At 33.3% G+C, this 16998-nt stretch overlaps 1 protein-coding gene across 3 annotated transcripts; it reads left to right on the top strand.

Annotated features, from left to right (window-relative positions):
• Positions 1-11910, top strand: LOC148627035 (uncharacterized). 3 transcript variants are annotated; one of them, XM_088566014.1, is made up of 3 exons: positions 500-558; positions 5011-5067; positions 10481-11910. In XM_088566014.1, the coding sequence occupies exon 3, from the start codon at positions 10537-10539 to the stop codon at positions 11503-11505; it is 969 nt and encodes a 322-aa protein (XP_088422140.1). In that variant the 5' UTR covers positions 500-558; positions 5011-5067; positions 10481-10536; the 3' UTR covers positions 11506-11910. The 3 variants fall into 3 exon arrangements, with proteins under 3 accessions (XP_088422157.1, XP_088422148.1, XP_088422140.1); XM_088566031.1 differs by lacking the exons at positions 500-558; positions 5011-5067 and adding an exon at positions 1-115; XM_088566022.1 differs by lacking the exon at positions 5011-5067 and having other exon boundaries at positions 484-558.
• Positions 11911-16998: the final 5088 nt, after the last annotated feature.

Raw genomic sequence — 16998 nt, 5'->3', positions numbered from 1 at the left:
TAATGGCTATGTTTGCCTTTTTCAAGACTGGTTTTGAATGACGTAAAAGGTTGTGTTTTATATACAGTCCATGAAATTAATTATATTGATTATTTATGGAATTGAAGCGAAAACGGTAAATATTATTTTTTTCAAAGAAATATATTTTATTAGAACATCCACATCATTCGCCAATATAAAGAAAGTCTGTGCAAAGTTGTTGATTAATAGCACGTGAATTTATGCACTTTATATCTAAATTTTCCCTTACTTTACATGTTAGTAGATGAACTCTTTTGGTGACTGTGATTCTGAATTGCTGACATGGAATTTTTAAGGTAATCATGGAACGGAATCCTGTAACAAAAACGAGTGTTTATTATTGGGTCTTTTAGGATGAATTCTGCTGAGTATATTTAAATGTCAATAGAAATGAACATCCAAAAAACTATTTATTTTATCCGTGAATGTATCGGAAACCCCCTTTCTATATATATACATGTATATATGTGCTATATGTAGTATAAAACTACATTATTTATTAAATGATACTAAGTATTGGGAAGTTTTTAACAATTGGTAAGGTTCATATTCCACTTATTCCTTTCGAATTTCTTCAATTTGATTGTCACTCTCTTGATTGATTGTGTGTGTGTATGTGTATGTGTGTTTAGTTAACTTTTTAATCAAAATATCATTTTGTTGCTTTATTTAGAAATTTCTGTTTGAAGTTTAGCGCTATTCTCAAAGGTTTTCCATCAATTATTCTTCTTTTTTAATCTTTTGAATTTACCTTGGTACAATGCCTGAGATTTCAAATTCAACTTTGTTCATTTGATTTGAATATCACTGAGGTTTTCTAAACGAAACGGGAAATTGAAATACCACCAATGTGGTTCTTGGTGATGTATCTAAGGACACCTTAACAGTGTCGTTAGGTAAATATATTTGTTATGTGGGATTCTGTAACCCCACCCTATTCATATTATTTGTCAAAAAAGAGACCTAATCCCATTTTAAAATGAGCATTCCCTTGTTTATGATACACTATGAAATATAATAACAATATTCATCATGCATTTATTACAACAGATGATGGGACAAGGATGTTTTTGACTATCCATATAATTCGTAATGTTAACTTTCTTGACTAAGCATATAATTATTTTTGCTTTTTCCCACCTATTCACATATTTGCAAGCTGAAAAATGGTACCTGCTAGTATTATCATCTTATATATAGGAAGTCCCCCCAAAGACCCAATGATTTATATCTATACTTTCAGTTTCATTGCACTTTTAAGTAAGTGGTATACTTAAAACGCATCCGTCTAAAGGACATGTGCTGGTTTATACCGAGTCACTCCTTTTTAAATGGTTGTTTACATCCGAGATGAAACAAAACGAGGAGAAGAACTTTCATTTTTTTTCATTATCAAGTATGGACGTACACTGTTATTGCCCAAAGAGAAAATTCATTCAGTCTTTAATTGTTTACATTGGCAAGAAATCAAAATGTTGTGGTATTGTACAGCAACTGATGCCGGGGGAGGCTTGTGCGCTCCAATACTTCTTTTATAGAGTCTGTAACCCCACCTATTACTATTCAAAATATCCAATTTCCGCAACTAAAAGATTCTATGAAAGTTTCATTAAATTCCATTTAGTGGTGTAGGAGTTAGATTAAGATATTGGAACTCCTCTCCCTAACGGAAGGAATGGTGGACACCTCTATCACTATAGACCTCCACTAAAATTAGGGAGTAAAATGACTGAAGATATTTCCTCTGCTATACATAATTGAAGGAAATGGGGGGTATTTGTTTTTTAGAGTTGAAGTCCTATTTCTCAGAAACTAAGGTTTAGATTTATATATTATAAGACGTTATATACATATAAATTACAATGCTTCTTTTCCGAGGGTGTACTTGCATGAGTGTGTTGAATTTTGCTATGTCATGACCAGTTCGAGTAATGTAGGTTTGTTGTTCTAAATCTGGACTCGAACAGAAACTTTAAAATGTGGTATCTGTTCGTTACATTAAATAAGGATATTTCTGTACTGAAGTTATATTAAGTATATTAAGTCCCACAACTCTGCAAGGAAGCTGCATAGTTTCTATAGATTACACGAAGTTACATGTATTAGAACTTTTCTTACATGTTCGTGTAAAAAATCAAAAGCAATAAAATTGGTGCAATTTTTCTGACATTTTGTATCTTAATGAAAAAGAACGCAAAGAAACTTCTTGAAGGCAATAATTTATTTCCCAAGCAACAATTTCCTGTGCATTTCGTCAGTACTGGCTCATAGACTGCCAAATAAATAATAAAATTAGTGCAAGATGTTAAATTGTTCTATAACAAATGAAAGTGTAAACGTTAGGACCATCAATGGGTCCACACAATCAATGTCAGATAAGGTAAATTATTCGCACTGAAATCATGTTAAACTAAGGTATTGAACGCAATTGTATAAAAATATAGAAGTCACCTTTTCATATCCCTTGTACTTGCAAAGCTCTCTTCCGAATATTGCTTTACAACAAAGAGTGAGGGTATTCCGGATTTTTTTTTTTTTTTTTTTTGGGGGGGGGTATATCCACAAAGATAGTCAAGTTCTATCCTCGAAACTACGTTGCCTTAGCTTTATAATGAACGAAACAAAGGGCGCAACTAACGGTTATACGGAAAGTGCTATCTTTTTTTCAACTTTATTAATATATATATACAAAAGTCTCAGAATGTGACGACTCTATTCGCTACACTGCTCCATCGGATCAAATTGATACAGGGAAGATATGTAAACGTATAGAAAGGTCTGAAAAATTCCCAACCATGTTAGAACTCTCAGATTTGCAGTGCAAATTTTCGGTCGTTCCCTCCGCGGGACTCGAACTCGTACCGCTGTGACATCTATGGCAAGACCGCCTGCACAAAGTCCAGCGCCCAAGACCACTCGGCCAGCTAGGCTATATAAAAATATAGCTTTTGCTGGCTGGGTCATTCCTCCTCGTAGGATTAATCTAGGGCTGTAACTTAGTACACGATGTATGGTGGTACGGGAGTGTATTTTAAATAAGTAAATTTAAGCTTTTTTTCCCTTTGACATAATTCTCCATATAGGACATTTCTGTATATACCATGATTGAGCTATATTTACCTATCGGTTTGCACGTCTTACGTTATGATGTCAAAATTTTACAGGGATTAGTCAAACTGCTGACGAAACCTCCATATTTTACAGATAAGTCTATTTTTATAGATTAATTCTTTTCTTTTCTTTTTTTTTTTTTTTTTGCTGCTTTTGCAATTATACAATCCATACACAATTAGCGTTATTTTTGTACGTGAAGAAAACGTGAAACAAGCGATTGTATGGACTGTATAGATTAAGTGAAATAACTTATGACATTGGCTTGTTTTTAGACGGATGAGCATGTGAATGTTATATTATCACTTTCCGACAGTCTTCAACCAGTCCAAATATACAGGCCACTCGTGCAACTATCATGTATCCAAAATCAAATTAAAACTGCTGAGAATTAAGATAAAAGAAATATTCGAAAGGCAGTTGAAAATTTGGAATTTTTCCTGTGAAAACAAAAAATGTGTCATGCTGATTGGAAACGTGTAAAATGCTTGATCTTCTGCACGAAAATAAGGGTGAAAATATTGTAAAAAAATTAGGAATGATCAAACAATTTTCATCATCGGTTCAATTTAGAATAGCCAATAATATGTGTTACAACCGCGATACAATCACATTTTACCACGAAAAGCAAATAAGGCATCTGCACTTTTTAATTCTTTAGAAAAATAATGGATTAAGGGAATTTGGGGACATTTAATTCCCTGAATTTGGGGACATTTAATTCCCTGAATTTGGGGGTATTTAATTCCCTGAATTTGGGGACATTTAATTCCCTGAATGATCTCTATTATTGCTGGTTTTTTTACGTCGGTGTTCAAACAGCTTTTAGGTGCACTATACAGTTACATTTAGGCGCACTGTTTCGCACACCAAGTTGACCCGGTCAAATTTGGTAAAACTTAATATTAAAAGTTGCAATTTGGTGGATATACTGTTTAAATGTAGTTTTAGCATTTATACATAGACAGATGTAATATTTGAAATGACAAACAGAAATGAAGAATGGTATCAAGAACGTTTCTCAGTCCCTTGAGTAATTGGGTTCTCCACAGCATCAGCTGGCTGATTTTCAAAATACCTTATTTCGCATGAACTTCAGGAACTAAAACTGCGAGAAAATGAATCGAAAAGGGTGTAATTATTTTTACACTTTTTCCAGCTCCTCGGTGCATGCTTTCATCCTGTGCTAGTGCCTAAGTGCCTGATATTTTATTAACATAGTATTTGGCTGTTAGTTTTGGAAAGGTACCCCAAATTTGTACTAAAACTTAGTTATATTTTTGGCAGTATGTTACCATGGCTACTGGATTTTATGACATTAATCATTTAATTACTTATAAATTACTTGAACCTCCACACCAAGGATTAGAAAATATGGACTTTATGAAAAAAAAAAACATGAAATGTCTGTGTGGCTACCACAAAACAGTTTTATTTCAACAAAATGAGACCAAATTTGCAGAATGACTTACCGTATAGTATTACCTTATACGTTTCGTGTTTACATGCTTTTCCATTGTATCTCAAGTCTAATAGTCCGAATTTCCTCTGACCCTGCACCATCCTCTCGGATATGTCGGGTTATCCAAATTATAGAGGAGAATTACAGTGTCATTGGAAATTCAAGTCCCGTTCTTATTTTCGGAATAAGTGTAACTCATTTGTAAAGGAACCTACCATTTTTACTTTCATAACGCCTGGATGTATTTATTTGTTATGTAATTATTCTATCATAGTAATTCCAGACAAAAATTAGCTTTTACGATTTAACAGTATTTTGTGTTCATCATTAGGCTGGTATAATCCTATTTAATGATTCATGTAATTGATAGTGTTAAATCTATAATTACTGCATAATAGTATGTTGGGTTTCAACAGGTGGTTGTTGTCAAAAGTCTACAAGTTTGTCAGGATTGTCATACATTAAGGCAAAATGTATGTATAACTTTTAACATTTACATTAGGTTACTTAAAGCTGCATTAGCTGTCATTTGCATAATTTTTTGTTTCTGTTGAAATATGCCTTAACTTTGAGTTATTTCTACCAAATTGTATAATTTCATTTAATATCCACAAATAAAATGTGTTAAATACATAAAATAGGGGTCTATATATTCATTGTCTTCTGGTGACCTTAATCCACGCATGTGCTGTAAGGGTCGCTTTTTAAAAAACAAATTTGATGGTTGATCAATGGCAAGGAGGACCGTCAGACTCAAGCCCTAAAAGAAAAAGTTTGAATATAATGCAAGGATCCTTTTGAAATTTACGTATTGTGATATAATGTTGCACAAATATGGTCAGTAACAGTCATTATTTATTTGAAAACTAATCAAGAAATAGATGAAATGAAATGTAAACGATACACGTGTATCCGTTATTGTATTTTATTTTCACCAAGGTTAAAGTATTAACCCAGGCTAATGTCCTGTCGGCAATCTTCGGAAGTAAAGGCGAAAAATAATTAGATCTGAGCTGTCGATCTTCTTTGATTAAAAAAAACGTTGTTTTCACAATATTCTGTTGATATTATCGGCAGTTATTGATTCGATTGTATTACTACAAACTTATTCCATTTTATCAGCAAAATTCAGTAGAATCAAAACTGAACAAATTTGGCAGCTAATGCAGATTTATATTTTATGTGTTAAATGCCCAGACTCGTCCGGATCTTCTTTGGTTTCTCATTTCATCACACTACCATCGTGTGAGGGCGTTGAAATTACAGAGATATCATTATTTTGAAATATTCGACAAATTTTGGCACGTTGTTAATTTTTGTAGCACGATTTCTTGTTTTTATCAAATTCAAGATCAAATTCCTACGTTTTTTTTAAAATATTTTTGGCGATATTTTAATGTGTCTGTTTCGGATAATATTCCATCATTTCCGCATTATTTACTTTGTTTTCATCATAATACTTTGTTGAATTGAATGATATCTGGGAGCTGCATTATCATTACTGAACTATTACTTGATTATACTCACTTACAATATGACGGGTGCCCCTGGCGGAGCAGGACATGCTTACTACCTGGAGTACCTATAGTCAATCCCGGTCATATTGATTGTGTTTCAGGTTTTTTGTTCTCTTTATGTGACGTCTTGTTTTCCTTATCTTCAGTTTGTATGTAGACCGTCTCTGCTTCTGTTTTTTTTTTTTTTTTTTTTTTTTTTTTGACGTATTTAAATTATTCCACTACAGACGCTTTGGTATTTGCTGCCAATATTGAGACGACTTGCCTAACGTTGTTTTCGTAATATATAAAATTCGATATGATTTTTTTCGATGAAACTTGAAAATACCGCAATTTTTTAAAGAAGGTTGCACATCATTTAACGTCAACTTAGGTCAAGCAAGATAAACATGATGTATATATTTGTCTGTGAGGGACGGAGCTTTTTGTACTCAAATCACGTTTAATTATATTAATAATGCATTCATATGTTATATTAATATTGCTGATGTCTCAACCAACCGGAATATGCGACACTTCCTATAAATATGTTAAAAGTTCAAATCTACATCCTGCCTGCATACGTCACGATTTTAAGTCATTATAAAATCTATTTCTTTAGTAATATGATACAGATATTTTTTGTAACACTACAGACACATCTGGATTTTCATGCATCAAATGTATGCATTTGTACAATTTTTTTTTGACCATTTAACATGAAAAATAAACATGAAAAATAGTCACTTTTTAGTAATAGAGAGATATAACTAGCGTGATTGTTAGTTGTGTTACTACAATTGTCTGTGGTGTTACCGTTTTAATAGTCAATCTTAGATTTGTTTGAATAAAATCTAAACATAATTCATTTGTCAGTGCTTTCATTTAAGTTGTTGTCAGAACACGCATTAGTATATTGTCTGTTTATTTTGTTGTTCGTCTACTCTTGAAATAAAAGTAAAATATTATGTACTGATGTCTGTGGTGTAACAGTAATGTCTTTTGTGTTTTGATTTTACTTCATATGATTTAATAACAAAAAGAACATGATTATAGAACTTTTTATCCAGAGATCTACATCTATAACATAAACATGGCTATTAAAGTCAACCCCTTAAAAATGGAAAAAAATCGTCAGTCTGGGAAGGAATAAAAAATGATTTTTGTTTAACTATATAACTTTTCTTTTTTGACGATTTCCAGTGATCACGAGATTTCAAAAGTATTTTTAATATTTGATCATTGATAGTAACACCACTGACAGGAACTCCGGGCCTTCTTAGAAATGGTCTCTCATACAGGTCTACTTCGTATTAAATGATTGAATAATCATATATAACAATGTTACAGTAATATAGAAGGTCCTAAGGCACGAAAAGGGGAATTCATGTTAGCTCAGAAATCAAAACGTACATGTATTTTGAGAATGACCCCTATCGGAAATCTGAGAATTCTAAATGGTAACGTCTGATCCGCATTGGTTTCTGACAGACCGTCTTGATGTAAACAAGAGTAACAACCAAATTACCGAACAATAATCCGATCCACAATCAAGTCAAAAATAAATCTGACAAAATAGATGTTACATCTCCTGAGTAGCTGGTACCGCAATAGCCCTAACTTGGTACGGGCGTTTCAAACGAAATAGTGGGTTAAATAAAGGTTCTACAGCGCGCCATGCCACCATATTCCATTGCGGCGTGAATATACTGGGCGGGTAGTGATTTAAGAAACTCTATTTTATCATTGTTTTACCACAGGCAGACCATTTATGTCGCATTGTTTTACCCCGAGCGATAGCGAGAGTTTAAATAACGATATAAATGGCCAGACCGTGGTAAAACATTGATAAAATAAGGTTTCTGTGATTTATTTCGACTCTAATAGGAGTACGTTCTTGGTATTTTTGAATAAACGCAGCCTATGTGTTGCACGAAATGTTGGTCATGTGTTTATCACTTTTTTTTTACCACGGCTGTGGTCTAAAGAGCTTTGAAGCATGTCATATTAGAACAGATAGCAATTGCATGCTTGTAGTGGCAAAAATCGGTAAATCGGTGGTCAAATCAATAGAAATAATAAATTACAAAAAGCAATAATAATACCATGTTTTAGAAAAAAAAATGAGTATTTTTCAACTTAGGACTGGTATATGAAAAAGAATTTGGTAAGAGTCCTTTTGAGGCGCATTTTCTCAAAACCCTGATTCAGAAGTCTGATACGCAGATATTTATGATTTTAAAGAATTCAGAGTAGTTAGTACTTGCTGTAGCGCAGCGATACAATTGTGAAATATATACACCATATGCAGGAGAAATGGTATTTATTGCTGCACAGTTTCATAAATCTTAGTGCTGAGATGACAACTGTTGTCGAATTCGAGATGTAGATCCAAAAGCTGTTTTTGTATATTCCTTTATCTCAAGATTAAAGGTAACAGTTTTCCAAAAGAAAGATTGTTATTGGACAATACATCATCAATATATCTGTATGTGACATTAAAGGATTTAGCGTCTTTTATATTTTCATTCTTTATGAGGTTCTTAGGATGTTCAGTCTCGTATGAATACAAAAACAAATTGGCTAGAAAAGAATCACAATTAATGCCCATTGGAATGCCATTTTGTTGCTGAAAAATAGCTCCTCAAAGTGTGAAAAATGTTTTCAATCAGGTAATCAAGTATGCTACAAATCGGCTTTTGTGTAAGAGCGAGAATTAGACTAATTTGAATTTTGTTTACATTCGTATAAGCGAATGATTGAGAAATCGGTGCACTTGTACCGCTGGGATATACAAGCACTGAAAAGACGGCCGTTTTAGCACCGAATGCTCATGCGTATCTATATATAATGATCAAGTACAATTTTCATTCATTCCAGTTATCTACTTACTCAACTAAACCGACGTTTCTAAGGGGCGCCGAATGGGACTCCTGTGGTTTTGTACATAGAGTTCAATTTTGTACAGACTAAAGTGAATTTTGTTCAACAAAAATGAGTTCTGATTAACAAAATTTATTTCATACTACACATTTTCAATTTTGTGTCACAAAATTCAATTTTGTGTCACAAAGTTGACTTTTCTGAGACAAAATTGTATTTTGTGTGACAAACTTGTATTTTGTGTGACAAACTTGTATTTTGTGTGACAAACTTGAATTTTTCACAAAAGTCTATTTTGTATGCAAATTAGTTTACAGAATCATTTGGATATGCAAATGAATTCTCTCATCACGATTTTGTAAGAAGGTTTAACCGCGGGTCTCGCAGACTCAGGTTTCCGATTACTTCGAGCAACGCGGAGCGGTAAAGACCGATTTTTAAAAGTGAAACTTTTAAAAATCTTATAAGTTGCATTCTACAGTAAAACTGTTCTGAAATTACTGAATTTGCTATGATACGTTTTTTATAAGATTTGTTTAATAAAACAGGGTTTAAAATACGCGATTTTTCTACTTTCGATTTATTGGAATTTTCCCTGGTGAATCACGTGATAATTTCCTGACATCTTTCAATTGAATTCTGTGACACAGATTTGAATTTTGTGACACAGAATTGACCTTTGTGATACAGAATTAAATTTTGTCTCACAAAATTGAATTTTATTTCACAAAATTGAATTTGGGACACAAAATAGACGTTTGTCTCTCAAATTTTTTTTTTTTTTTTTTGTGACGCATAATTAATTTTGAATACACAAAGATCTAGTCCCATTTGGCGCCCGTTTTCCGGCGTTGAAACCGTAAAATATGCGATAGGAGTTAAAAACGGGGTAGATATCCGCCCAGAAAATATCTGCAATTACAGAGTGCCTCGCAGTAAAAAACTGAATTGTTTATACTGGACTAGGAAAAAATCATTTTGAATTTCTGAATACTAGTATCTTTTAAATAATTTTCTATATCCTAATATTTTGATTGTATAGAGTTGTCTATGTATACCAAGGTTTTAATATCATTAAATTGTTTGTGAAAGAGGATTGCGTTCTAGATATCGTCATGAAGACCGTATGCGGTGTCAGAATGAATGAATGTAGGCTTAGCTTTCATTGGAGCATCTTCGGGCTTTGATTTTTTTCTCCGCATCTACTAATTTGATGCTCATTATAAACGAATTATTATATGGATCTTTATCTTTTGTCTTGTACATTTTGTTAGAATACAATGGTTGTTCAATCGTCTTCCCGTAGATCGGATAATTCCCTAAGTAATGAAGGTCTACATGATATCGCTTTCATGTCTAATTGATTTCTCATTCCTCAGTCGAAACGCTTTGATTATTGAATTAAAGACAAAGTTTAGAATTTTATCGCTTTAAAGTGATTTGTCACTATTTACTAGAGCTTTGTTTCATCTGAAGCTGTTATCTTACATGGTTTCTTTTTTCGCAGGTACTTTGGATTTTCAATTGTCTAAGTGAAGGATACCGAGGACCAGGATCAAAGCTATGAACAACACGACTTTATCTGCATTAGAAAAGGATGTCAGTGTTCTAGGAGTAGTAGCTGAAATGAGTGGCTCTGTTTTCATTGTACTTGAACACGTGTTTGCAGTGTTTTTAATATCAAAATGTCGGAATGTTCAATCATCAGTGAAAATTTTGGTGACCAATTTATGCATCATTGACATTATAGCTGGTGCTTGGGGATGTTCTCGGGGATACTTGAGACTAAATCTTGCTATGCAGAAAATGTTGTGTATGTTCGATGTATTGATTACAACGTGCATTTTTACTGTATCTGCTCTATTAGTCTCGGCAATTGCCCTCGATCGCTATGTAAGCGTATTCTTACCTATGCGCTATACACAGATTGTTACAAAAAGGTTGATAGTAATCATCTGTACGACTTTATGGACTTTTGCAGCTGTGATAGCTGTTTTGACTCTAAGTATCGAATTTTCCTTTGAAGAGGAGCGTGGTTGTGAAGTTCGAATGTCACAGGTTGAAGTATTTCCGTGGATTGTGGTGTTCATCAGACTAATATGTATTTGCATTATAGTATTTTCCTACGGTCAAATGTATCGTAAAATTGTCTCATTTGGAAAAATTTACAATGCTGAAATCAAAAACAAGGAACTGCGATCTATAGTGAAAATACTCTTCATTGTAACGCCCCATTTATTACTTCATATTATATATATCAGCATTTTCTTCTTGAAACCAGTTCTCAATATAAAAAGTGCTCTTGTAATCGAATCTGTTATGACTGCTGTGGTTATTTTAATTGATTCTTTTATATATGTGTTCCGTTTTAAGGAATGCAGACTTAACATTACCATCTATCTTTGCTATTGTGTAAAAGAATTTCGTAACAAGCAGTTGAAGAAAAGGACTTTGTTGTATGGGACATATTTGGACAAATGCAAAAGCTCAAGTATTCCAAGGCCTATAATAAGAAACAAAAGTGTTAATTAGTGAACCAGAATAATTTTCGTGGACACCGAATTTGTTAAAACTGAACGTCTGTAAGCATGTGTGGAAATGCAGGAAATCTGGACCAAGCAAAAGCGCTTGTTGGAGTATGGAAATGCAAGGATATACACACAAGAGGACGAAAGGTGCAGCTATACTGTTGGATTCCAAAACATGAGTAGACACTTTCCAACGACCTCATTGGTCAGTACAAAACACCAGTAGACACTTTCCAACGACCTCATTGGTCAGTACAAAAAAGCAACAACAGAATACAAAATAGAAAAAAAGAATAAGAGGAAAGTCTCAATGAACACTTGTGTATAAACGCAAAATCAGCAACAACAAAAATATACTAAGTTACTGTTACTGTAATTTCAAAATTGGTCAATAAAAACTATAAAGAAAGCGTTTTTTTTTTCTTATGATTAAGATGCGACGTTAAAATATTTTACACACATAGCACATCAGTTCCAATAACCAGTCAGAATTATGTTTAACATTGTCTAAAAACGATGATGAAATTTAGGACATAATATAATTGTATATCTATTTTTTCTACGTAAAAATGACAATTTCGATATTTACGTTTAAATGCAAGTCCAAATGTCTGTAGATAATAACGTTAAAAATAACGTTCAAAATGTTCTTTTAAAATTGTTCAGCATCAACAAACAATTTGAAATATAGAAGAAATAACATTAATTTTAAATATTTCACCACGAAAACATATAACAATTCATAAATAATAACAATTAATTGGTAAAATGGCATACTTCATATGGTAGTAAGTTGATTTCTTTAGAAGTTTCCCGGTTTCTTATTTTTCGCTACATTGTGTTCGCTAGCTTGCGTTTGGTTGCAAGCTATCTTAAGAGTCCGGCACTATTCTTAAAAGTTAAGGAACGTGTTTGCATGTCAAAAATACACCGATCTAGCAATTTATATTACTATAATTAGTCTTGACAACCGTAATGAGAATATTGACGATTACTCAAAAATCGTAAAATTTTCTTAAGATGTTGAAATAGTATGATATTTGGGTCGGTTACTCGCCACTGAATTGTTCATTTTGAGATTGTCATTTATTTTAATGTCAAATCGAGTGTTTAGTTCTGATGTTACACATAATGAAATAAAACTGGTTAAAGTGATTATTATCTTCTTGAGATTATCACAAGATTCTTGCTATGTAATCTAACTTATCAAACTTTAAAATAAAACCGACACGAAGCAAAATAACAATTTGTTTTACTTCTTCATCTCAGGTCTTCATTCCAGGTCTTCATTCCTAGGTCTTCATTCCAGGTCTTCATTCTTAGGTCTTCATTCTCAGGTCATCATTCCTAGGTCTTCATTTTTAGGTCTTCATTCCTAGGTCTTCATTCTCAGGTTTTCATTCTCAGGTCTTCATTCCTAGGTCTTCATTCTCAGGACTTCATTCCTAGGTCTTCATTCTTAGGTCTTCATTCTTAGGTCTTCATTCTCAGGTCATCATTCCAAGGTATTCATTTTTAGGTCTTCATTCCTAGGTCTTCATTTTTAGGTCTTCATTCCTAGGTCTTCATTCTCAGGTTTTCATTCTCAGGTCTTCATTCCTAGGTCTTCATTCTCAGGACTTCATTCCTAGGTCTTCATTCTTAGGTCTTCATTCTTAGGTCTTCATTCTCAGGTCATCATTCCTAGGTCTTCATTTTTAGGTCTTCATTCCTAGGTCTTCATTTTTAGGTCTTCATTCCTAGGTCTTCATTCTCAGGTTTTCATTCTCAGGTCTTCATTCCTAGGTCTTCATTCTCAGGACTTCATTCCTAGGTCTTCATTCTTAGGTCTTCATTCTCAGGTCTTCATTCCTAGGTCTTCATTCTTAGGTCTTAATTCATTTTTAGGTCTTCATTCTCAGGTGTTCATTCTTAGGTGTTCATTCCTAGGTCTTCATTCTAAGGTCTTCATTCCTAGGTCTTCATTCTTAGGTCTTCATTCTCAGGTCTTCAATCTTAGGTCTTCATTCTAAGGTCTTCATTCGTAGGTCTTCATTCCTAGGTGTTCATTCTCAGGTCTTCATTCTTAGGTCGTCATTGTTAGGTCTTCATTCTTAGGTCTTCATTCTCAGGTTTTCATTCTAAAGTCTTCACTCTTAGGTCTTCATTCTTAGTTCTTCATTCTTATGTCTTCATTGTTAGGTCTTCATTGTTAGGTCTTCATTCCTAGGTCTTCATTCTTAGGTCTTCATTCCTAGGTGTTCATTCTCAGGTCTTCATTCTTAGGTCGTCATTGTTAGGTCTTCATTCATAGGTCTTCATTGTTAGGTCTTCATTCTCAGGTCTTCATTCCTAGGTCTTCATATAGGTCTTCATTCTTAGGTCTTCTTTCTCAGGTCTTCATTCATAGGTCTTCATTCTTAGGTCTTCATTCTCAGGTCATCATTCCTAGGTCTTCATTTTCAGGTCTTCATTCTCAGGTTTTCATTCTCAGGTCTTCATTCCTAGGTCTTCATTCTTAGGTCTTCTTTCTCAGGTCTTCATTCATAGGTCATCATTCTTAGGTCTTCATTGTTAGGTCTTCATTCTTATGTCTTCATTGTTAGGTCTTCATTCTCAGGTCTTCATTCCTAGATCTTCATATAGGTCTTCATTCCTAGGTCTTCATTCTTAGGTCTTCATTCCTAGGTGTTCATTCTCAGGTCTTCATTCTTAGGTCGTCATTGTTAGGTCTTCATTCATAGGTCTTCATTGTTAGGTCTTCATTCTCAGGTCATCATTCCTAGGTCTTCATTTTCAGGTCTTCATTCTCAGGTTTTCATTCTCAGGTCTTCATTCCTAGGTCTTCATTCTTAGGTCTTCTTTCTCATGTCTTCATTCATAGGTCTTCATTCTTAGGTCTTCATTCTCATTGTTTATTTACCAATTATTTAAAAACCAGCTGAAGGTATCCGTAAGGACCCATAATGACCGTCTTGACAATTAGTTATGATAATCGAAAATATAACAAAGGCTAAATATATGCTTTATATGTTTTGCTTTATAAGTACAAAATATTCTGATAATAGTATAACAAATAGAAATGTAATGTGAAAGTCAAAATTCACAAATAAAATCACGGTTTTTTTTTTAAATTCAAAAGAAAGAACTATCTAATGATTTAAAGGATTAGTATTTCGTGTCTTTCTTCATTCTCTTAACACTAACATCTTTGGTACAGAGATACAAATAAACAACACATGTATAATTAACACCAAGTATGACAATAAAGCACATGTATAACGAGTCAAGTTAATAGGGGGTGCACTAGAAAATTTCGAGCTACAAACCACTAATTCCACTTCCCGTAAGCTTGAATGCTAATTTCACAACATTAAGTGGCTTCTCCGGGCTTTACCTTAACTTTAACCTGCAGAGGACTATATATCAGCATGATTCTACATATGTCACTGCACAATTCTCAGAATGGCATGTGGGGTTAGCAGATTTGCAGTGAAGGGTAGGGTTATATTTAAAAATCATTATGGAGATTAGGCTTTACAGCATAAGAAGAAAAATGTTTACATATTTTTCCTTTCAGAAACAGTTTTAATTTTTGTAATAAAATGAGAACTTTTTTCACAACGCTATGAGGAACAGGAGGTAAATTCTGCGAAGGACTAGTTTTACGTACGTTCCAAATGATCTTTGGTTGAATTGGGGGTCTGCAACCTAAATAACTGTATCACTCCTTTTTTAATTCTTTTTTTTTTTTTAAATAACACTATAACAATTCATTTCGTGCATTCACAGGCACTTGGGACCGGGATTTATTTTTTTTTAAATTTTCCTCAAAAATATCATTAAATCATTTAGTTTCCATATTTGAGTTATTATGCGTGTTCTCTAACATGTCCGCTTGCTATTTACTGCTGTTTATACTATGCCTAATTTTCATCTATATGTAACCAAATATGCAAAGACTAAACGACTACATTGTAATAATTTTGGACTTAATCCACGGCCAAATCTCTTTCGGGATTCGGCGCTTGAGATATTTTTTTTGTTTTGATGGCGGTGGTCTGAGCTCATTTTATTATGATATTGTACACATATGTACATGCAAGATAAAATACATTGCACATGCGATGTTCTTTAAAAATGTTTTATAGCCATAGTGATGTCAGATGATGTTTTACAGCCATAGTGATGTCAGATGATGTTTTTCGTAGAATATTCAATAGACATCGATTTTGAATTAGATTTACTGTATATGATTATAGATGTAGAGTAACACAATACACTCAATCAACAAATGTATTTTTAATTATTTTTGTAAAGTATTAAAAATAAATATCCACTCTTTTTCTTTTCTTATATTTGCAGGTAGGCAAATATTGATGAATTGCTTTTCTGTTAAAAGGGTGAAGGTTTTGTTTAGTATCAAGACATTAACACTACACACGTAAAAATAACTAAGTTTTATTAAATTGTAAAGGTTTACAGGGTTTTAATGAAATTAAGATTCTAAAGAAAAGTCAATGACAGTGTTTTGAAATGCTGAATGTATATACATGTTACGTTGGTTCTGAAACCAACCGATACTGGCACTGCCTCTGGATATATTTTGTACAACTGCAAAGCAAGTACTATAGTATACAATTTTTGTCCAAGGAAACATTTTTCAGGCTACAAATGTATATCAAAGTACTCATGTATTGCATCGATTTATATCGATCGTTTGAATTTTTACGCCTCAAATATTCGTCAAATTTCAAAAATAGGGTATAAAAGGAAAGTTCGGGGAACGAATTCAGACGTATCTTTAAAACAAGCTTATTGTTGTAAATGGTTAATATCATATTGAATTCTTTGATTTGTTTTTAAACTAATTCTGATTACGAAGGGCATATTAAAAAAAAAGCCGCGCACACCAAAATTCACGATGCATCGTTGCAGTGCACCAGTTTGCGTTATATTCAGGTTTGATGTTGGTTTACATGAAACCCTTTGATAAATGAACACAAACTCTCTGACATATTGCATAATTGAACTACACGCGTAATACCACCATTTCATGTCTCCATTACTTTCTATGTCAAATACAGCTATTTATCAGGCTCATAGCAAATTTTACATGAGTACAGATGGCGCTGGAGGGGCTGCAGGTCGAATCTGTCTGTTAAAGAGTAATCAAGGGAACCAAGATTCGAGCGGAAATCAAAAGAATGCTATACAGGGACAAAGACCGGATATGATATGGAAAACTGACACATACGACGAAGAACATAAAACAACCAAAACAATACATATTGTAGTAATACATAAAGTGACAAAAGTAAATAAGCAACTGGGACTCCACTAAAAACGTGGAGCATGTGCCAGGTGAACCGGTAGGGTAAGCGTCGTCTGCTTTTCCAGAGAGAACCGTCGAGTTGTTCATAAAAAGTCAAGTCCAAGGTAGACGAACGAGGATGGAAAAGTATGACACGTTGAATAAATCAGTTTTCATCATAAATATCATTGTTCATTGAAATAA

The sequence above is a fragment of the Perna viridis genome, chromosome 1, assembly GCF_037379345.1.
Source record: "Perna viridis isolate PV_CMFRI_1.1 ecotype Kerala chromosome 1, ASM3737934v1, whole genome shotgun sequence".
Classification (NCBI taxonomy): domain Eukaryota; kingdom Metazoa; phylum Mollusca; class Bivalvia; order Mytilida; family Mytilidae; genus Perna; species Perna viridis.
The sequence above is the reverse complement of the archived record's forward strand: the minus strand, read 5'-3'. Positions and strand labels throughout refer to the sequence as shown.